This window comes from Schistocerca cancellata, chromosome 5 (genome assembly GCF_023864275.1).
Source record: "Schistocerca cancellata isolate TAMUIC-IGC-003103 chromosome 5, iqSchCanc2.1, whole genome shotgun sequence".
NCBI classification, from domain to species: Eukaryota; Metazoa; Arthropoda; class Insecta; order Orthoptera; family Acrididae; genus Schistocerca; species Schistocerca cancellata.
Genome location: NC_064630.1, coordinates 26,695,490 through 26,719,475, shown reverse-complemented (window position 1 = coordinate 26,719,475; position 23,986 = coordinate 26,695,490). Strand labels below are relative to the sequence as shown.

Below are 23,986 nucleotides of genomic sequence, written 5' to 3'. Positions count from 1 at the left end.
GTGTGTCCGCTGTGCCGTGAGTGTGATCATTGCTTGTACAGCCCTCTCGCAGTGTCCGGAGCAAGTATGGTGGGTCTGACACACCGGTGTCAATGTGTTCTTTTTTCCATTTCCAGGAGTGTATATCAGCACATGCTGCGACATTATCCATGCTGGATTATTTACCCGCGGTGTCGTATTACAGTAGAGCAAAATATTGTCTTCTCGTGATTTTGTAAGAACCTTCAGACCACAGACTGAAACTGAACGAGTGGATCTACCGTGTGCCCCACAGGCTACAAGTTCGCCATGATGGAGATGAAGGTGGTGATGTCGACGCTGCTGCGCCACTTCCGGCTGGAGCCGGCCAAGGGCCGCGAGTCGCTGCGGCTGGCCTACCGCATCACGATCCGCGCGCGCGGCGGCATCTGGGTCCACCTGTCGCCCAGGACGCCGGCCGCCCCCGCCGCCGCCGCCGCCAGCTAGCGGGCGGGCGGGCGAGCGCAGCACCCTCCGCCAGGCACCGCGCGGCTCCCCGCGTTGCGCTGGGGCGGCCTCTGCTCTGCTCTGCCCAGAGCGGCAGGGCGGCGCTCCTCGGACAGCGTGGTGGCCGCTCTCCCGCGGTACAAACCTGTCTGCGACCCGCGGCTGAGACCAGCGTCTGGGGACAAACTGCCCGGGAGGACTGACTCTCTGGCCCAAGTGATACGCTTTAAGACTTTAAACGGCGTTTACTCTTCTCACCCTGATGGTGGACCTTGTGCACTGAGGGCACACATCTCTCGGCAAAGAACCAATGTTTACTAAGTTTTAGTTTGCTCCTGTGTACTTTGCATTTGAGTATGTGCTGTCCATATAGTGAAGCAGTACTCCTGTACGACGAGCTACACTTTTCTGTTAACGTTCGTGAAATGGACTCACAGTCAACAACCTGAACGACCTCTACCCTCTCATTAAGACTGCACTCTTGAGAGTCTGCAGTCAGCGGCAGAAGTCAGACTGGGGCAAGACAAGACTCAGCTGACATTCAGTACGAAATTTTTCGTAACTGCTATTTGCAGTTTACGTGGATCATCAAGCAAAGTGGATGTGCGCCATATGTAAAGGAATAAATACATGATATTTAAAAACTAAAAAAAAAAATTGTTCTAATGCAGTACATTTCGAGTTGCTTTGGGCAGAAAGCTGATTATTTACGTAAACTACCAACAAACACAGTCACTTAGTAGTCATCTGTAGACCCATTTTTTACTTCAGAAAAGGCGTTTTGCATAAAATATAAGCTCAGTATAGGTCCACTAGCGTGGGAACGTATCTCATTCTCAGCGTACTTCTGAGAAATATGCCCATCTCTGATCCTTTCTCAGGCTTATAAACATGTTCCTCAAAAGTGACTAGAATGTCAAAGACAAGTTGCTTGCTGTCTCCGTGAAGTGGGAACAGTTAGCTTCTTTTAAGGAGGATTTTGAATGTCATACATCCTTCGTCCAGAGTAAGTGTCACCAAATGCTGTAAAAGAACTGTACAGAAGGCAACCTTCGTGTCTTCTGTGTAAACAGAATCGATATACTCCAGGAGTATGCTCGTGGAGGGTACCATTGCTCATTTCTTTTAATTTTTATACCACAATGTATTCCAGCAGTTTTGTTTCATTATCATAATTTATGATCTTATTATTGTCATTCTATAAATGTAATAGTCATTGTTATGAAATTAGACTATGTATCTAATGAAGATCTTTCATACATTTATCGGTTAATTTATTAGTCATATAGGACAAAATATTATATACTTAAACTGTATGTGACCTGCTTTGGACATTAGCGCTTAAGAGTCATATTACAGAGTGTACTCTCGGCGGAAATCGACAAATCTGTGTATTCGATTCAAAGCGTTGCTGTTTAAAGGTTTACCTCTTTTAGCCTCATTCACTGTAACACTCTAATATCCAAAGCCTTATGTATGAACAATTTATAACTATGTGAATATCTTACAAATATGTCAAATATATTTTATACTCTCTACCATGTGTGGCCCATAATTACTCTTTCCAAACCTTCTCTCTTCCGCCATTGTGGATGTTCCATTGAAAATGTTGCTGCAAAAAAGGTTTAATTCTGCTAACAATTAATTTATTCTTCAAGCGAACTGAAGTAACCAGTTTTATTGTGCTGAGAAAGAGGAACATAAAAATACAAACTATACTGAATATAAATGACGCCTGTAAGTATATAAGATTTCGTCCAAAAAATGGTATACAACAGAATTTTCGTTTCCTTATAAAGAAACGCTACAAACGTCTTTCAAACTTTTTGAGATGCTTTTGTACGACAGTCAATGAGGCTTTCATTTATTATGGCTTGTAAAGAAGGACAGAAATAAAGAGAAAGAGAAAAGCATGTTACATTCGCGTGAGGAATATGCTACAAAACAGTAACTTATTATGTATACCGCTTTGTATGTTGTTCCTTGTTAGGAGCACCAGTGTAGGTGGAGAACAACAGCAGATTGTAGTATTAAAAGTAGAAAACCTGCACGATGCACGAACCTATGACACAATACTCCTGCAATAGGATAAAAATGCTTCTGACTACTGTGTGATATTCAGCGACAGCCTGAGGAATGATGTTGCCTCCATGTCTCCGTCATCTCCCCTCCGATACAGACCTCTTTACAGCATTGCTCCATTATCATAGCCACAATCGAAAAGAAACCTGGAGGTGGAACACCAAAATAACTACATTAAATGTGAAATTCAAATGTGTTGAGTTACCTGAGTTGTGGAATATGATTTTATGTCTATTGATTATATCTACAGTTTCTATGGTTTTTGTATTTCTGATTTTATACCTATGGGAAGGAAACAATATGAACAACTGCGTCCACTGAAATTTATCCAAGACTGGAAAAGATTTAAAAATTGCCATTTTTTTATATATCTGATTCAGTGAGTTTGAAATGTATAGTAACCTAAAACATAAACTTGAGAGGACTCAAATAAAACATTTGATCCTCATATGGCTGAAAAGTATTCATTCAATGTTTTCTTGCACATTAAGAAATGGTAAGCATCTTTAACGTAAGTGAATCTGATTACCACTTCTGTTCGGTTAAGACTTACTGCACGTATCATGTAAAGGCTCTGTAGAAAGAAATTCACTACAACAACCGATAATCTGTTGTGATTAAAACGTTACACACCTGTCCATTTAATGCAATACTGAGCTGACTGTTTCTGTCCTGAACTAACATGTTTGTGGTATTATCTGGTAGACAGCGTCTATTTCTGAAGAAACACAGACTGAGATCGCTGATGTCGAACACAAGAAAACTTCAGTCACATACAACATAAACATACATAATTGAAACAAACAAACAAATACATAAAATATCCACAAGTATTATTTATCAATTGCTGCTGCAGCAGTAAATTACTGTGGGTTCCTGTTAGATATTGACTAGGCAGCACAACTTTTTTGTACGAAAAACACCTTTCACAAAGCTAGTAAACTTGATGCGTATTGGCTTCATAATGTTAGCAATTTAGATCTGTTAGAATTCAAGATGTCCTTGGCAGGAAACTTCTGTTATTAATCAGATCAATCAGTAAACCAAGAAAAGACCTTTGATTGGTACAATTTTAATGGCAAGCCTAAGGAGCAAGTGATGACATGGATTTAAATAACGTGGATGTAAATAGTTTCCACTTCTAGTCGTTGTTAACTGATTATAAATACCTAATTCTTCCCTAGCACTACATTTGATAGCGTGGGTCCTCAGTGTCAGCAAAATGTCGTTAGTTAAATTTCAGCTTTGGAATAACCACGAAGTAACAAAGTAATAGAAAACAAGTGTCCTCGGAAAAAGCCGTTATATGACCACTCTTTGTTGTGTGAAATATACATAAAGTTCTGACAAAGAAATATTCTTTTGTAGTACAAATGTTATTTTAATTAGAATTGTTGCTGGAGGGGAATTGTTAAAAGTTAAATTGAAAACTGACATGAACTTATGCAACACACTTTAATAATATATGTCGATGGGAGTTTTCAATTAAATGTAGGGTGATAATCTGCAATGCGATTGCAGAGATACTCGTTCTGCGGTTTCATACCTGAGACGGACGACTGTTGCAATATCTCTGGTACCGACGATCTGCTGTCTCGTTGATCGCTGGCCTGGCACTAATACAGCGATGGATATTTCATGAATAAGAGAAAATAACACTGAAAATTTAATACAGCTCGTTGCGTAAGCTCTGAGGTGTTGTACTATCAAGATACACCATAAAATAAACTTTCCATGTTTCAGAAAGAGATGGACCAACCGTATTAATTTAATATTAGGAACATTGATTTGCAGTGGACGGCTGGTTGCATATTAACTTTATCGTGTAGTCCGCACGTTTATTTGCACATCACAAAATTAAATCGCTTAGAAGCTCAGAAATCATACAACGTAGCTCCAAAATCAGTCCAGTGGCATATAACACGTACATGCCTTTTACTAGAGTGTTCATAATGTGTTGTAGTATAGATGAATTTTCCTAACTTTCTTTCCGATATCTCTGAAGAGTTCTGTGGCCCTGATACATCGTAAGCCTTCGTGGTGTCTTCTACTATAAGTCTTCTGTAGTTTTCTTTCCTTCAACCTTCTCTCTTTCTTTTCTGCTATCTTCTTCTTTGTATAACGACGTTTTTCGTCTTACAACATCACGGACCAAACTTTCTCGCAGAACTTCTCCTTCAACCACTGATAAAACAGCAGTTAACGAACTTCCCACAACTTAAGTCTGCATACACTACCACTACATTAGCACACGTTCTCGTTCACCCTTGAATATAACTGCTCCTCAACCGTCTCTCTGTATGCAATATTTGCAACGATGCTAATTTTCCTATCGGATGCAGCTCCTAAAATTACAACTAAATTTCATACATACAAGGAAATAATGTTACACATTGGGCCAAAATATTGATTTTGGACAACACATTACATTGCACCTGTACACACAAGGTCATTACAATACAAGATAAGTAACATTAAAAGAGAAACGAAAAAATACAGAATGAAGAAAACAAAAAAATTCGTGCAGACTTCATTAACGTTTTTACGAAACTCTAAACGATTAGTAGCAATAAATGCACACACAAAGAGTAGGCCAAATAAGCTCAATTCAGTATATGCTATTGACACAACTTTATGTTGTTAATTTATACACAATGTATTTTAATTCAACAATTTAAAATTACATCATTCTTATGATTGTCATAGTATTCAGCGAGTTATTCACAGGAGTAAATGTTCTTCTTATACCAATAATGTTATGTTTATATCGAAAACTAAAAATCTGAAATAGAAGTAAAAAGCAAAGTAACCGAGAGAATAATGTCGAATAGCAACAAAAATAATCAGGGAAAAATGCCACATTATTATTCCTCAAAATGGAGAATCAGGATCAAACTTAAAAAACCAAAGTATTTTACATTACATTCGAAAACTGAAATCTGTGATTTAGTAGAAGCATTCCTTGAAATACTCGCTAGTTTTGTGATAAGGATAAAGTATATACCCTTACAATTCCCCAGCCCCAGCCCACCAACCTTGTGGATGCCTATCAGTATAAAACAGAGTTAAGTACAAAACATTAACATAGCATACAACAATGGCTACCTCACAAAGTATTGTCAGCTACACAACGTTGGCTCCAACTGAAAACAAATAACTATCAGCTTCAGTGTTCAGACTTTTCATTGATTCACATCTAAGCAGCTTCAAGTTAACTCAGTGTATACACACTCAGTTATTAATACTGACACACAATGGGAAACAGGTAGCAGATCAACTAATTCTAATATACCATTGGCATAATGTTTACGCTTTGGAAAGGGGTTCTTGAACTGTAATATTATAAAATGGACACCTCTGAAGGGGTACCAGGTAAAGGTGGATATTTTGAACCGAACTTAGATTGGTATCATGTTATTCACACGCCTCTGGGCTTATGTGAGACATCTGAATCTATAAAATTAATTTGTACCATTAATGACATTAATGTGTATCTTGTGCACAACGAGTAACCTTACTAGAAACATTTGGGCTCAGTTGTGCGTAGCAGTGTATGTAATGCCCTTACATGGTTTGCAGCAATTAACCACATCTGCTATTGCTAAATTTCCATCATGTCGTTGGAGCAGGTTATGTGCTTGGGATGGGAGGAAAACTGGCTTCCTGTATGTTATCAATAAAATAAATGGGGATAGTTTGATTAGATTAGATTAGATTAATACTTGCTCCATAGATCTTAAATACAGCACTTTTTAATGATTGGTATGTGTCAAGTTAACAAAATATTGCTTTACATTCCTTAATTCAAGCTTCTTTAAATATTATTTTAGTTATAAGCTTTCTAATTTTTATCTAAAAATTTGTCTACTAAGTAGAAAGAGTTATTATTCAGAAATTATTTTAATTTGTTTTTAAATGTTGGTTGGCTATCTGTCAGACTTTTGACACTATTTGGTAAGTGACCAAAGATTTTTGTGGCAGCATGATTCACCCCTCCTTGTGCCAGAGTTAGATTTAATCCAAAGCAGTGAGGATCAGTTTTTCTCCTAGTGTTGTGGCTATGCACATTGCTATTGTTTTTCAACTGGGTTGTGTTACGCCGCCGCCAAGGTAGCCCCTGTGAGCTGGCAACACATCTAACACCACGCAGGACTAAGGTTGTCTATGCCCAAGGCGTAAGCAATAGTAAACATCAGCTGTTTTGGAAACAGATATTCCGTGTACTACTTCCTATAGAGGGAGTTCGAAATGGCCTGCAGGAAGTATTACTACACCAACATCTGATTGGCTGCCCAATACTATTTAAGGGTTAGAACCAGCACCAGACGTCAGATCACGCCGAATACCGACCTCAAGGATGTCTCCACGGAAGACTACGTCTTCGCCATCCGAATACGTCTTGGAATTAAGTGTATGTGTGCTACCATGGACTCTTGTTGGAAACTTAGAAGTTATCTTTTGTTGCCTCTAGTAGGAAATTCTTACTGGCTTTGTGATTGTGACTTTTCGTTGTTATTCAGTCATTTCCATGTAGACTCACGTAAGTAAAAGTTGTGTTGTAAAAACTTTCAAATTGTCAGTTACAACAGGTTGGGTTATTAATAACAATATTTCATAAGCGAATATATATATACAGGGTGGTGAAAAACTGTGTCACGAAATTTTAACCCTGGATAGCTGATGCCAGTAGGAACCAAAATTACTAATGTTGTGTAGCTCAACAACGCACCATTTTTAAACCACAGAAACTTGGTGCCACGTGTTCCAATTGACCGCGGGATTGCCCTGTTGCCAGATGCTCTGGACGACGCACGACTGCGAATGCTTTGCCTGCCGGAGATCACAATATATCCAAGGCGAAAAATCGCGTTGGGGCACTGACAGGGCGAGGGTCGTTTGTATGTGTGAACCGACAACCATAGCACTGCCCGTGAACTGACGAACGGCAACAGGGCAATCCCACGGCCAATACTTTGCCTGCCGGAGATCACAATATATCCAAGGCGATAAATCGCGTTCGGGCACTGACAGGGCGAGAGTCGTTTGTGTGTGTGAACCGACAACCATAGCACTGCCCGTCAACCGACGAACGGCAACAGGGCAATCCCATGGCCAATCGGTGCGCGTGGCGCCAAGTTTCCTTAGATTAAAAATGGTGCGTCGTCGACCTACACAACATCAGTACATTTGGTTCCTACTGGCATCAGCTATCCAGGATTAACATTTCGTGACACAATTTTTCTCCACCCTGTATATTACGAAACTACTGTGAAGATCTCAAGTTCCTCAAATAAATGCCTGCAAGATGATCTTAGCTGGACTCCAGTTATTATTCTGATTGCACACTTTTGTACAATGAATATTTTTTCCTTAATGATGATTACCCAAAACTATGATGCCATACGAAATTAGTGAACGAAATGGGCAAAGAAAACTAATTTACTTATATGCTTACCGCCAAAATTTGCAATAACTCTAAGTGCATAAGTAGCTGAACTCATACGTTTCAGCAGATCATCAATGTGTTTCTTCCAATTCCATCTTTCATCAATGCACACATCCAAAAATTTGGAATAGTTTGCCTTAGCTACAGACTTCTATTGAAACTTTGTATTTACTAATGGTGCTGTGCCATTTACTGCACAGAACTTTATATACGGTGTTTTATAAGAATTTAATGAGAGTCCATTTGCAGAGAACCACTTAATAATTTTCTGAAAGATATTACTTACAGATTCCTCAGCTAATTCTTGTTTATTGTAAATGATTACCACGCTTGTATCATTGACAAAGAGAGTTAGCTTAGCAGCTTCGTGAATATAGAGTGGTTAGTCATTAATATATATTAAGAACAATAAGAGACCCAAGATTGAACCTTGTTAGACCTATTTTTGATACATCCTCAGTTTGAGAAACCTGCTGATTTTTGTGCATTATGTGACCTGTTTATTTGAACCTTCTGCACTCTTCTTGTTAAATATGAATTAAACCATTTGTGCACGGCCCCATACATACCACAACGCTTAAGCTTGTCTAGAAGAATGCCGTAATTTACACAATCAAATGTCTTTGAGAGATCATAGAAAATACCAGCTGGTGATGTTCAGTTATTCAGAAGATTAAATATTTGATCAGTGAAAGCATATATAGCATTTTCTGTTAAAAAGTCTTTCTGAGAACAAAATTGGCATTTTGTCAGTACTTTATTTTTACAAATATGCAGTATATTTGCAAAGGTGACACAGCAGAGTCGTCTGACCACCATGACTGTTTTCGATGTTGAAAGTAAACCTCTTAACTCACATAAAATATTCCCAAAAAGAAGGATGTGAAATATCTAAAGTCGATCGCTGAGTGCAATGGTATTTTCATGTAATCAATTCAGAATAGGCTTGGCGCCACCTTGTCTAATGGTAGACAAAGGATCAAGACCAAAGCACGATTCAACATATTAAAATCACGCGAATTCTGAAAGAAAGATCTTTGAAAGTTTTCCAAACCACTACACATTTAATTCAGAAATATACCAATCCAGGAAATACTAAACTCATTTACCTTTAGAGACACGTTGGAGCAAGTCATCATGGCCAAGCATTCTAAAAAAACGCATTCTACTTGTTTAAATGGAACAAATACAAGGAAAAATGGGATAGCGAAGTAAATTAGTAAATTGCTACTCTAAAGGAGACAGAGAGAAACCTGCTACATTGCGAAGTCCAACAAGTTAATTTCTTAACTGCTAACCAATGTCAGTAGGCTCAAATGAATTTTTAGTGTTACACTCAAGTGCCCTGATAAAGACTGCTAGGCCGTTCACAAAATTCAGTGTGCCTCCCTGCTGGCGAGTGGGATGAAGGACCTAACTGTTACTCAGTATCAACTCCATTTCGTGGCGTTAACAGGGAATAGCACATCTCTGGTAACTCACACCTAGCAGAATCTGTAAGTTTCGTAGACATCATGCGTAGATATGTTAACTCTCTGGTCCGGAGTGGAACTTCAAGAAAATTGACTGATTCATTCATCCAATCACCCAGAAAAGCTGACGGGAAAGAATATGGATCAGAAAGGTATTACTGGACAATAAATAAACACATTCTCCCGCTGAGATTTCTCCAAAGGCTTGTCTCAGCAGTAAAAGAGTGAGGTACAATGCGCCTTACGTATTAGTAACGCGTCGAGGGTTTTGAAGCGACAAATCTTCCGAAACGGGACTTAAGTACCTTTTCATCAAACCTGAGACCAGAATAGAAAGTACAACAGGTATTTACAAATAACCGAGAGAAATAAATTCGTGTCAGAAAAGATTACTCAGTCTAACATTAACTGATCACTAGTATTATCTTCAGTTAATTAATGTACTTGGACATTTAACAACACTCGTTGTTTTCATCAAGCAAATATTGATCTGAATAACGTCCATTAACTGTACGAGTAGCAGTGAATGTTTCTACTACACCAATTTTTTATGGCGAAAAAAAGAAAAGATATAATATAGGTATAAATGAATATTTTGCTACGTAAATAACACAAAATAAATATTAGGAGATCTTAACTACAACACTCGTCTTGATTAGGCATTAATAACATGAAGAACTGAATTCATTAAAAAGTCTGTGCTATTTTCGGACATATAGCAGTAGTAGGAAAATCCATATATTTATCATATAGTCATTTAAGGAAATACACACATCTACTACTATAAATACAAGATAAGAAAGAACAGGAACCTTGCGAATAATACATGGGATGCTGTGGACACTGCGTCTACCCTTCTCAGAGCTCATCCATGTGCTACATTTTACAGTCAGCTGTCTGGGGGCCCACACATGTAGGCTGTATGGCCCCTTGAGTGTAGCGACAAATCGTTCTGTGGTTATGAACACTAGACATGGTTCGTAGAAGTGTTTCACAAGCATGTACCAAAGTGCTAACTCTTTCCACGGTGATCCGTTCTCATGAGAGGCTGCGTCCAGTTGTACATCTCCTTTTATTGAAAGAACGTCATCAGTCTCATGAGACAAGTCTAATTGTGTGAATTCAACACGTGTTTGTATGTAACTATCATAGTACACTCCTGGAAATGGAAAAAAGAACACATTGACACCGGTGTGTCAGACCCACCATACTTGCTCCGGACACTGCGAGAGGGCTGTACAAGCAATGATCACACGCACGGCACAGCGGACACACCAGGAACCGCGGTGTTGGCCGTCGAATGGCGCTAGCTGCGCAGCATTTGTGCACCGCCGCCGTCAGTGTCAGCCAGTTTGCCGTGGCATACGGAGCTCCATCGCAGTCTTTAACACTGGTAGCATGCCGCGACAGCGTGGACGTGAACCGTATGTGCAGTTGACGGACTTTGAGCGAGGGCGTATAGTGGGCATGCGGGAGGCCGGGTGGACGTACCGCCGAATTGCTCAACACGTGGGGCGTGAGGTCTCCACAGTACATCGATGTTGTCGCCAGTGGTCGGCGGAAGGTGCACGTGCCCGTGACCTGGGACCGGACCGCAGCGACGCACGGATGCACGCCAAGACCGTAGGATCCTACGCAGTGCCGTAGGGGACCGCACCGCCACTTCCCAGCAAATTAGGGACACTATTGCTCCTGGGGTATCGGCGAGGACCATTCGCAACCGTCTCCATGAAGCTGGGCTACGGTCCCGCACACCGTTAGGCCGTCTTCCGCTCACGCCCCAACATCGTGCAGCCCACTTCCAGTGGTGTCGCGACAGGCGTGTATGGAGGGACGAATGGAGACGTGTCGTCTTCAGCGATGAGAGTCGCTTCTGCCTTGGTGCCAATGATGGTCGTATGCGTGTTTGGCGCCGTGTAGGTGAGCACCACAATCAGGACTGCATACGACCGAGGCACACAGGGCCAACACCCGGCATCATGGTGTGGGGAGCGATCTCCTACACTGGCCGTACACCACTGGTGATCGTCGAGGGGACACTGAATAGGGCACGGTACATCCAAACCGTCATCGAACCCATCGTTCTACCATTCCTAGACCGGCAAGGGAACTTGCTGTTCCAACAGGACAATGCACATCCGCATGTATCCCGTGCCACCCAACGTGCTCTAGAAGGTGTAAGTCAACTACCCTGGCCAGCAAGATCTCTGGATGTGTCCCCCATTGAGCATGTTTGGGACTGGATGAAGCGTCGTCTCACGCGGTCTGCACGTCCAGCACGAACGCTGGTCCAACTGAGGCGCCAGGTGGAAATGGCATGGCAAGCCGTTCCACAGGACTACATCCAGCATCTCTACGATCGTCTCCATGGGAGAATAGCAGCCTGCATTGCTGCGAAAGGTGGATATACACTGTACTAGTGCCGACATTGTGCATCCTCTGTTGCCTGTGTCTATGTGTCTGTGGTTCTGTCAGTGTGATCATGTGATGTATCTGACCCCAGGAATGTGTCAATAAAGTTTCCCCTTCCTGGGACAATGAATTCACGGTGTTCTTATTTCAATTTCCAGGAGTGTACATCGTGGTGTATAGCACTAGACTTTCTGTGCCTGTTCTTCCTTCTGGCAGTAGCACTCCGCCGTCAGTGTCGATCGCACTGCGGTGTGACTGTGTCCGAGGCGCCAAATTTGTTTGTTGCAGCGTAGTTATTCAGTGCGGTAGCTGGCGCGTCTCATGGTGTGTGTAGTGTGGAGACTATGAGTGCCGCTGCGCGCTCACCTCCAGACATCGTCTGGTCGCGCTGCTTCTGCCATTTGTCTTGTTAGCTGAGTGGGCCCTCATCAGCCAACTACTGAACGAAGCGGATTCCTCGTGACTGAGACGCTCAGTGAATGTGACTATCCGAGGCATATGTTCGCCCCAACAGTGATGTGCATCAGCTGGCAGGCTGGACATGCTCCAGATCGATGCAGAGTCTCGTATCCGGTCGAGCCACTCATCAGCTGGCTAACAAAAAATTAGTATTAGTTATTCAAACTCAAAATTCTTCTTTGGTACAGAGAATAGATAGGGATGGCAACAGCGAAAGAATAAGCTCCAAGCCTATTCCTACAGTTACCGAAGACTACTAGCTGTCTCATCTATATGTGATTGCTAAGTGTTAGTGTAATTGACCATTTTGTAATCTACCTCTAAATAACTACTACACTAACACTGCACTGCACTAACACACAGAACAAATTCAAATTCAGATTGGCCTCTGCCTCTATGGAGATATGTCTAACCAATTCGTTACTGGTAAATCTTTTACCATGGAAAATAAATTATGAACAATCCGAAATGCTATTCACAATCACATCGCCTTTCTTATGTCTGCTTCCATTCGTCACTCCAACAACATAGTCGGTCACAAGTGGTGTACTGGAAGCCACATCTAACAGCAACTTTCACGGATCCTAGTCAACTGAAATTTCGAATCTGTTAAAAAGGCACATCTATTACATTATAAAATTGATCGTAAATGATCTTACTGATTCTTGTCCATCAATTTTTTAACTTCCTTGGTCAGCTCTTCAATTTCTAGCTGTAAAAACAACGAAATAAATTTCACAAGTTGGCATACATTATATTACTGAGAATGTACTACTTGACATTCTGCATTCGTAATAATAAAAGTTGATACTCCTTATTAACCTGCTGTTAACTGATTTATTCACTCCTTCTTCATCTTGATGACTCATCGTACTTACTTCATTTCCAGAATTTGCCCTCCCTGGGCGTGATTAGCTCATTTACAGCCTGGTCTGGTAAGGGTAGCAATATGGGCAGCTCTTCAGGAAAAAAGACTGGGAAGGATGCTTCCCTAAGAAGCTATATTCCATTCACACAGATTACTCCAGTAGATCACATCCTCTGCATACACCAGTAACAAGAGCTCTCACAGTCGAAATCGACAAAAAAACTTCCTACTAGCATAACCTCAGCACCACCTCTCCGCAGGTACTAAAAAACATTTTATTTTGGAATTTATTTCCTACCATGCACAATGTACAACTTCAATTGCAGAATTGGAAGTCCACTAAAAGTAAGCACTAATCCAGATAGTGACGCGAAAGAGGAATCCGCCATTGCTTTATGCAATGCGACGGGACCTAGGTTTCTGTGGAGTCCCAGTACCTGCGTTAAGGATGAGTCAGAGCGTCCCTGATATCCTTCCAAACTCAAGTCAGTTCGAAAGGAAATTCTTCAAAGGCGCCTTGAATGTAAACTCACTATTAACAACTGATACACAGAAATAACTTGATATTCTCTTAAGCAAGCATGAAATACAAATTTTAACAGTGCAACAAACAAGCTCAAGCAATAAAAATTATGAAATACATGCCAATACTTGGTATTGCTTTCTACATTCATAAAATAAAGTAATATATAACGTTACAGAATTCATATCAAGTACAAAAAGGCTCTCTCTTCTCACGGTGAAATGCAAAAATAAGCACTATACCTTTGTTAATTGCCGTGTTCCAATTAATGATGACAGTAAGAGAAATCCGAGTGAAGTACAAGCATTAGGGGAACTTTTGGAAGACGAAATATCAAAAATTAAATGTTGTGATACTACTGTTGTTGTTGTTGTTGTGGTGGTCTTCAGTCCCGAGACTGGTTTGATGCAGCTCTCCATGCGACTCTATCCTGTGCAAGCTTCTTCATCTCCCAGTACCTACTGCAACCTGCATCCTTCTGAATCTGCTTAGTATATTCATCTCTTGGTCTCCCCCTACGATTTTTACCCTCCACGCTGCCCTCCAATACTAAATTGGTGATCCCTTGATGCCTCAGAACATGTCCTAGCAACCGATCCCTTCTTCTGGTCAAGCTGTGCCACAAACTTCTCTTCTCTCCAATCCTATTCAATACTTCCTCATTAGTTATGTGATCTACCCATCTAATCTTCAGCATTCTTCTGTAGCACCAACCACATTTCTAAAGCTTCTATTCTCTTCTTGTCCAAACTATTTACCGTCCATATTTCAATTCCATACATGGCTACACTCCATACAAATACTTTCAGAAATGACTTCCTGACACTTAAATCTATACTCGATGTTAACAAATTTCTCTTCTTCAGAGACGCTTTCCTTGCCACTGACAGTCTACATTTTATATCCTCTCTACTTCGACCATCATCAGTTATTTTGCTCCCTAAATAGCAAAACTCCTTTACTACTTTAAGTGTCTCATTTCCTAATCTAATACCCTCAACATCACCCGACTTAATTCGACTACATTCCATTATCCTCGTTTTGCTTTTGTTGATGTTCATCTTATATCCTCCCTTCAAGACACCACCCATTCCGTTCAACTGCTCTTCCAAGTCCTTTGCTGCCTCTGACAGAATTACAATGTCATCGGCGAACCTCAAAGTTTTTATTTCTTTTCCGTGGATTTTAATACCTACACCGAATTTTTCTTTTGTTTCCTTTACTGCTTGCTCAATATACAGATTGAATAACGTCGGGGAGAGGCTACAACCCTGTCTTACTCCCTTCCCAACCACTGCTTCCCTTTCATACCCCTCGACTCTTATAACTGCCATCTGGTTTCTGTACAAATTGTAAATAGCCTTTCGCTCCCTGTATTTTACCCCTACCACCTTTAGAGTTTGAAAGAGAGTATTCCAATCAACAATGTCAAAAGCTTTCTCTAAGTCTACAAATGCTAGAAACGTAGGGTTGCCTTTCCTTAATCTTTCTTCTAAGGTAAGTCGTAAGGTCAGTATTGTCTCACGTGTTCCAGTATTTCTTCGGAATCCAAACTGATCTTCCCCGAGGTCGGCTTCTACTAGTTTTTCCATTCGTCTGTAAAGAATTCGTGTTAGTATTTTGCAGCTGTGGCTTATTAAACTGATTGTTCGGTAATTTTCACGTCTGTCAACACCTGCTTTCTTTGGGATTGGAATTATTATATTCTTTTTGAAGTCTGAGGGTATTTCGCCTGTTTCATACATCTTGCTCACCAGATGGTAGAGTTTTGTCAGGACTGGCTCTCCCAAGGCCGTCAGTAGTTCCAATGGAATGTTGTCTACTCCGCGGGCCTTGTTTCGACTCAGGTCTTTCAGTGCTCTGTCAAACTCTTCACGCAATATCGTATCTCCCAATTCATCTTCATCTACATCCTCTTCCATTTCCATAATATTGTCCTCAGGTACATCGCCCTTGTATAGACCCTCTATATACTCCTTCCACCTTTCTGTTTTCCCTTCTTTGCTTAGAACTGGGTTTCCATCTGAGCTCTTGATGTTCATACAAGTGGTTCTCTTATCTCCAAAGGCCTATTTAATTTTCCTGTTGGCAGTATCTATCTTACCCCTAGTGAGATAAGCCTCTACATCCTTACATTTGTCCTCTAGCCAACCCTGTTTAGCCATTTTGCACTTCCTGTCGATCTCATGTTTTAGACGTTTGTATTCCATTTTGCCTGCTTCATTTACTGCTTTTTATATTTTCTCCTTTCATCAATTAAATTCAATATTTCTTCTGTTACCCAAGGATTTCTACTAGCCCTCGTCTTTTTACCTACTTGATCCTCTGCTGCCTTCACTACTTCATCCCTCAAAGCTACCCATCCTTCTTCTACTGTACTTCTTTCCCCCATTCCTGTCAATTGTTCCCTTATGATCTCCCTGAAACTCTGTAGAACCTCTGGTTCTTTCAGTTTATCCAGGCCCCATCTCCTTAAATTCGCACCTTTTTGCAGTTTCTTCAGTTTTAATCTACAGATCATAACCAATAGATTGTGGTCAGAGTCCACATCTGCCCCTGGAAATGTCTTACAATTTAAAACCTGGTTCTAAATCTCTGTCTTACCATTATATAATCTATCTGATATCTTTTAGTATTTCCAGGGTTCTTCCATGTATACAACCTTCTATCATGATTCTTAAACCAAGTGTTAGCTATGATTAAGTTGTGCTCTGTGCAAAATTCTACCAGGCGGCTTCCACTTTCATTTCTTAGCCCCAATTCATATTCACTTACTACGTTTCCTTCTCTCCCTTTTCCTACACTCGAATTCCAGTCACCCATGACTATTAAATTTTCGTCTCCCTTTACTATCTGCATAATTTCTTTTATTTCATCATACATTTCTCAATTTCTTCGTCATCTGCAGAGCTAGTTGGCATATCTATCTTGGCCACAATAATGCGTTCACTATGCTGTTTGTAGTAGCTTACCCGCATTCCAATTTTCCTATTCATTATTAAAGCTACTCCTGCATTACCCATATTTGACTTTGTGTTTATAACCCTGTAGTCACCTGACCAGAAGTCTTGTTCCTCCAGCCACCGAACTTCACTAATTCCCACTATATCTAACTTTAACCTATGCATTTCCCTTTTTAAATTTTCTAACCTACCTGCCCGATTAAGGGATCTGACATTCCACGCTCCGATCCGTAGAACGCCAGTTTTCTTTCTCCTGATAACGACATCCTCTTGAGTAGTCCCCGCCCGGAGATCCGAATGGGGGACCATTTTACCTCCGGAATATTTTACCCAAGAGGATGCCATCATCATTTAATCATACAGTAAAGCTGCATGCCCTCGGGAAACATTACGGCCGTAGTTTCCCGTTGCTTTCAGCCGTTCGCAGTACCAGCACAGCAAGGCTGTTTTGGTTATTGTTACAAGGCCAGATCAGTCAATCATCCAGACTGTTGCCCTTGCAACTACTGAAAAGGCTGCTGACCCTCTTCAGGAACCACACGTTTGTCTGGCCTCTCAACAGATACCCCTCCGTTGTCGTTGTACCTACGGTATGGCTATCTGTATCGATGAGGCACGCAAGCCTCCCCACCAACGGCAAGGTCCATGGTTCATGGGGGGAGGTGATACTACTGATCGACTTTAATCCACGAACAGGGAGGCAAAAATTTTTCGAAAAATAGTAGAAAATATCCAGCCCATACAAGAAAGAAAAAAAAATGGCACAAGACTAACTAATCTTCGTAAAACATTTCAGCTGAAGTTAATGTCAACTTCCTCCAAAACGTTGCCAATAAATCCATAACCGAGCGTTTCTAGGCGCTACAGTCTGGAACCACGTGACCGCTACGGTCGCAGGTTTGAATCTTGCCTCGGGCATGGGTGTGTGTGATGTCCTTAGGTTAGTTAGGTTTAAGTAGTTCTAAGTTCTAGCGGACTGCCGGCCGCGGTGGTCATGCGGTTCTAGGCGCTTCAGTCCAGAACCGCGCGACTGCTACGGTCGCAGGTTCGAATCCTGCCTCGGGCATAGATGTGTGTGATGCCCTTAGGTTAGTTAGGTTTAAGTAGTTCTATGTTCTAGGGGACTGATGATCTCAGATGTTAAGTCCCATAGTGCTCAGAGCCATTGAACCATCTAGGGGTCTGATGACCTCAGAAGTTAAGTCTCATAGTGCTCAGAGCCCAATAAAAGCACAAACATTTCTATCTCCAAATATAGTACTAGGGGAGTTCCAGTTAGATCACGTGGCCATTTCTCAAAGCAATATTAAAGAAATCATGGACGTAAAAGTAACAAGAAACATGAAATTTGACTCTGATCATTACCTGTCTAAAATTAAACTTGATCATCCCCCTAATAAGAACTAAAAGAGACAACAAAAATTGATTAAATGTAATACAGACAGGCTCAACATCACAAAAGAGGCAATAAAACATTTTCAAGAAAAAATTGAAATAACAGAATCAGGGCATTGTGGAGAATTATCCAAACAAATCATCTGGGCAGAGAAAAATGTATTTGGATCAAATAAAAATGAAGAAGAAAGTCTGGTGGAATAAAACTTGTGAAAAAGCAGTTACAGAAAGAGAAAAAGAGTGGAAAAATGGAAATTTTCTGGGAAGACAGAGCACCTTGACGAATTTAAAATGCAAAGGAAATAAACAGCAAGAATAACGAAAGGTGCTAAGCGATCTTCTGAGACGTAATATCTTCTTGACACACAAACAGCTTTTTAATAATAACTACCAGAATTTCTATCAGATGTTTAAAAATCATTTACCAAGCTCCAAATATGAAAGGATGAAAATGATAAAATATTCCTAAGTAAAACCTAGAACTGTAAATACTATGAAGGTACTTTGAACAATTCTTGAATTTTGAAGAACCGAGCTGTGTACTAGAATTTCCAGACCTTCATGAAAACAACAGAGGCAGCTCTACCACCTACAGATGAATAAATTTAAAAAAAGCAATAAATACCCTGAAAAACAACAAAGCCAATGGAGAAGACTGCGTTAAGCTGAACTTATAAAATCGTCGGAACCAAAGATTGTAACTAACATTGAGATCATGTCTGAAGAAATATTCCAGAATACTGGAAAGTGGTTCCTGATAAGCACGATGTGTATAACTACAGAAGTACATCTATATTGGCAGTGGTTTATAAAATATTTTCGACAATATTACTAAACAAATTAGAAGCAACATTTGATATCAATTTGAGAGACTGTCAGAGTGGATTTAAAAAGGGCAGATCTCGCTCAGAACAGATTTTCAACCCAAAGTCCATAATCCATCACAGACTGACGAACTCTAAAAACACAGTTGTAATATTTATAGAGTTGATTCGGTTGATAGGGAAACATTAGATGGTGGCCGGAGTGGCCGAGCGGTTCTAGGCGCTACAGTCTGGAACCTCGCGACCGCTACGGTCGCAGGTTCGAATCCTGCTTCGGGCATGGATGTGTGTGATGTCCTTAGGTTAGTAGTTCTAAGTTCTAGGGAACTGATGACCTCAGAAGTTAAGTCCCATAGTACTCAGAGCCGTTTGAACTATTTGAAACATTAGATAAAGTGATCCGAGAATTTGGTATTAAATATAAACTACCAAACCTTATTCGTGAAAGACGCACAGACACCAAATCAAAAGTAAAGTTTCACGATCAAATATCTAAGGCATTCGAAATAAAAACAGGTGTAAGGCAAGGTGACGGCCTGTCTCCGTTCCTTTTCAGCTGCGTCCTAGAGAAAGTAGCAAAAGAATAAAAATAAAAAATAAAAGAACATAAGCTATCACCAATAGTACCGGACACTAAGAGAAAAAGGTATTAAACTTCACTGTTTAACATTTGCTGATGATTTTGTCATTCTTTCTGAAAGAAAAGAATGCAGAAACACGAATCAATCTCTAGAAGAAATAGCCAACAAAGAATGTTAAAGAATTTCTGTAACGAAAAAAAAAATGATAAACGTAAGAAATGCTCCAGAAATCCTAGTAGCAGGTGTTGGACAGCTAAAGACGGATAATAAATTCAACTATTTGGAAGAAATGATTCAAGAAAATGGCTTAGAAAAATTCGGTGTAGAAGAAGGAATACGTAAAATGGAGAGAGCATATGGTACAACCAAGAACATTTACGACAAAAGGTCTCGGTCTAAAAATGTGAAAATGCAGCACAACAACACAGTATTAAAAACAGAATGTCTTTATGCAAGTGAATGGTTAGTACTGAATTACAAATTACACAAACTTTAAGTCCTGGAAAGAAGAATCATTCGAAAAATACTTGGTCCGCTAAGAAATACAGAGTTATGGAAATTAAGAAGTAATGAAGATGTATATCGTTACATAGAAAACATAACAGGAATGCTATGGAAGAGAAGACTGCTATTTTTTGCATACTTATACAGAATGTACGGCAACAGGTTAACCAAACAGATTTTTAATTTCTTTGATACAAGAAATCAACAACAGACTGTATGTAAGAAGTAAGGAAAAGATTTGGAAAGAAACAAGAGAGATTTTTAAGAAAAACGTGTTAAACATCGAACGATTCCCAGGCAACAGAGAGAATTGTACAACAAAATGAATGCAAGTTTACATGCTTCCATTCAACATTCTTGTGGTTACTCCAGTTATTAATGCAGCACCGCTTCAAATATGCAATCGCATATTGTAGGGAAGCAGCCTACTCACGCCTTATAAAATTCTCATCAGTCTTTCCATTGTGTGCCAGCCTAGTCCGCTGTAACTAGCTCTGACGTCATAAATATTGCGCAATACTTTAAAATGAAGCAAATAACCTGAAACGTTTCTAGCATGTCAGGAGAAATACAAAATCAATATGTGTTGGATATCAGTTCAATAACTTTAACCATTTTCGAAATTTGGATGTTTTTCTGTAAAAATCATTGGCGCAACAGAAAAGAGCTACAAACTTAAAAATTTATATTTAGATTCCTTTTGCATAATAATTTAGTAGAAACAGTATTCTGGATCTCACAAATTAAAATTTTAGTTGAAATTCATGATTTTCTGTTTTCTGTCTTAGAAATTAAGGAAGCAAGATAGATTAAGTAAACGAATAAATAAAGCTAGGATGTTTAAATTTAAGTAGAAGGGAGATCCGCTATAATCATAAAAATGTGAGAAGTTTCAACAGAATAACTATAAAACTATAGCTATAGCGTATCTCCAAAGAGCAAGTTCAGAGCTCGTCTACTGCATGTAGTGTAATTAAATTAATTCTCTCGCCCAAAATATTTGACTTAGGCACATCAGATTTTTATTATGATTACTTACTTGAGTGCTGATTGCACAATTAAATTGAAAGCCTCATTGGCCGTCAGCAAAGGAAGCAATGATTTATTCGATAACTTAAAGTGGTGCGTTACTAGCCCAGCGGCTAGTCGGGAGAGCAGATTTGATCAGGCATTCCCTTAGCCGTCCGCACCGCGGCTTTATATGTAAGAACGCTGCACGAGAAGAAAAAGGCCCCGGTTCTCTCCAGATGCTGATTAGCGCACCACCTGTGCCGGGAGTCGCGTCGTGTCGGTATCGTTGATATAAAAAGCCTCGGATGCAGTAATAAGTTACTCGGGATACGCGTAACCATGAAATCGTTTTCGAGTGGAGTGTTAATTTTGGGATGAGGTTAATGATCTATCTTCAGTTTGCGTATATCGTATTTTCACGTGCTGCCGCAGGACTGACATTCTACCATTATTTAGCGTGACGTTTGATGAACATTATTATCAGATTATATCGAGCATTCACTTAAACATTTCATTTGAACAATTATAGTTGCATCACCGCATTAGACTCTGAACTGCTCTGGTAGTTGGATTGTGTGGTTTCTTTTTGGTCTGTGACTTTCAGGGTAAAAAATGGTTCAAATGGCTCTGAGCACTATGGGACTCAACTGCTGTGGTCATAAGTCCCCTAGAACTTAGAACTACTTAAACCTAACTAACCTAAGGACAGCACACAACACCCAGCCATCACGAGGCAGAGAAAATCCCTGACCCCGCCGGGAATCGAACCCGGGAACCCGGGCGTGGGAAGCGAGAACGCTACCGCACGACCACGAGATGCGGGCTTTCAGAGTATATTGAACATTTTAGAGAGAATGGTTTTTGATTATGAATCCCAGACAATCTCCTAATTCCTCAGAGCTATAAGCTGTAGCTATAAATGTATTTCTCAGATGAAGTGGGCACTAGGAATTCTAATTACAGGCTTCACGTTTTGCTAATCACTTTCTGGTTGCCAATATTGTAGTTAGAGAGCCAGTGTTGAGAACGGCAAACAACAGCAATAATAGGAACATTATTCAATTATTCCACCCGCCGCCCCACATATGGTGCATCGGCCAGGAAATAAACTGAGTAAAAGTGAAAGTGATTTTTAATATTCGGATTCGGGAGTGAAATGCGACACGCAACTGAGTAATAGAACAGCGATAGTATTACGTGTGCATGTGGACGACGCAATTGGATTAACAACGCATCTGGATTGACGGAGCTGGCACCGAGTCTAGCGGCGCTGCCGGCATCGCGAGAAGCCAGTTTCGCCTCACCGCAGTCGTCCGCCGGAGCAACCGGAGCCGCGCCTGCAGTTGCGGGCCACACAAACACACAGCAGCCGTCGAAGTGCCGTCTGCAGTTCAACGCGCCGCGTCGCATCAGTAATCCTGGTACGCCGCGCCGGCAACGCCATACGTCATGCAGAAGGAACTAAGTTAAATGAAATGCTGTTAAAATTTTTACTAACCTGCACTAAAAGACTGTCGGTGATGGAACCGCCAGAAGAAACTGAGGTTAAACGTAAATCAGAACCTATGTCTGTTGAGGGAACTGTAAATCCAGACAACGGTTCAAGTGTAAATATGCATGAAAATAGTAATGTTAAAGTGAAATATGAAGTATTGTCTCTTGACAGTAGTGTGCGAAGGGGCAATGACTCAATAATAGAGACCCCTGTAGTAAAGCAGAAATCAGAAATTGTTGATTTATTGGGTGATAGTTTATCTGATGAGTTAAAAACTAAACAGTCGTCAGAGGTGGTAGAGTTTAAAAAGGATAAGTTAGATATGACTGATCAATCAGATGTTTCATTTTGTTTTGATGATTCTGGTATTGGAGCTAGTTTTTCGTCACGTGAGTGTGATAAAGAACCAGCTAGTGAGCAACCCAAAGATACTGGGTCTATTGATTTAAATGTTATATTACAAGCAATAGCTACCAGTAATGCTAGAATGACAGCTGAGTTAAAATCTGATATAATTGAGGTAAATAACAGAATTGTGGCCAGCCAAACCAATTTTAATAAACGGTTTGAGGCAATGGACAATAAATTAGAATCCAATAAAGCTCAATTAGAAACGTCCTTCAAGACTGGCTGCAATAAGTAGAAAGAGGATCTGGACAGTTTAAATTATAAAATTGATTACAACCATGAGGATATTAAGAAAAAGGTTGCTCAACAGTTATCTGAGATGTATAAAACAGTAAAATCCGAAGTTGCTGAGGTTCGCAAAGACTTCCAAATGGAAGATGCGAAGCTGGAGCACAAGTTAACAAAAAAGATCGATTTTATCAAAACTAGACATAGTTGTCTCACTGGGAATTCCGCGATCGTTCATTAAGTAAAATATGGAGTTTCAGTCTTCGATCGCTATTCTTTATTTTCAATTACCGGTTTCGGGCTAGCTGCCCATCTTCAGATCATATGTTGTAGTTACAGAGTAACTTGTCCGTACAGAACACACAGTTCACTTATGACAGTGGAAAGTAAAAAAGATCGAGGCGGAATCTGAACTGTGCTTAGATAGGTGTAAAGATGTTAATATAAAAGTAAACATATGTCAAGCAGAAGTAGACGCAATCAAAACTGATACTACTCATATTGTGCAAAGAGTAGATAATGTTGAAATGAGAGTAGAAAATATTAGTACTAACATTGCTAACATTGAGAGTAAAGTAACTTCAGTAACTTCTGGTAATGGTAGTATGCAACAAGTTGTAGCTGCAAACGCCGCTTTTATCGGGTGTCGGCAGTTCTTGCGGTTGGATCCAGATAAAAATATCCACCCGCTAGATTTCTGGAACGATTTTGAAGATGTGATTCCACCAACTTGGTCTGAACGAGAGAAAATCTCATTTATTAGAAGCCATTTAGCGGGTGACGCCATGGGTTGGTCAGCTGATGTTACGTTGAAGTGTAAAACATTAGCGGAATTTAAAACAGCTTTCAC

The 23,986-nt window shown here is 40.3% G+C and overlaps 1 protein-coding gene and 1 long non-coding RNA gene across 2 annotated transcripts in view; one reads left to right on the top strand and one right to left on the bottom strand.

The window, feature by feature from the left end:
• The window catches only part of LOC126187927 (probable cytochrome P450 4aa1), a 279,646-nt gene extending 277,643 nt beyond the window's left edge, over positions 1-2,003 (top strand). The window contains exon 12 of the mRNA XM_049929290.1: positions 275-2,003. Coding sequence (XP_049785247.1) covers positions 275-465 — 191 coding nt within the window. The 3' untranslated portion in view covers positions 466-2,003. The remainder of the gene's footprint in view (positions 1-274) is intronic.
• LOC126187928 (uncharacterized) lies at positions 1,296-3,136 on the bottom strand. Its single transcript, XR_007537805.1, has 2 exons — positions 1,501-3,136; positions 1,296-1,460 (listed from the first exon to the last, which is right to left on the bottom strand). It is a non-coding gene; the product is annotated as an uncharacterized LOC126187928 (long non-coding RNA).
• Between the last annotated feature and the right edge of the window lie 20,850 nt (positions 3,137-23,986).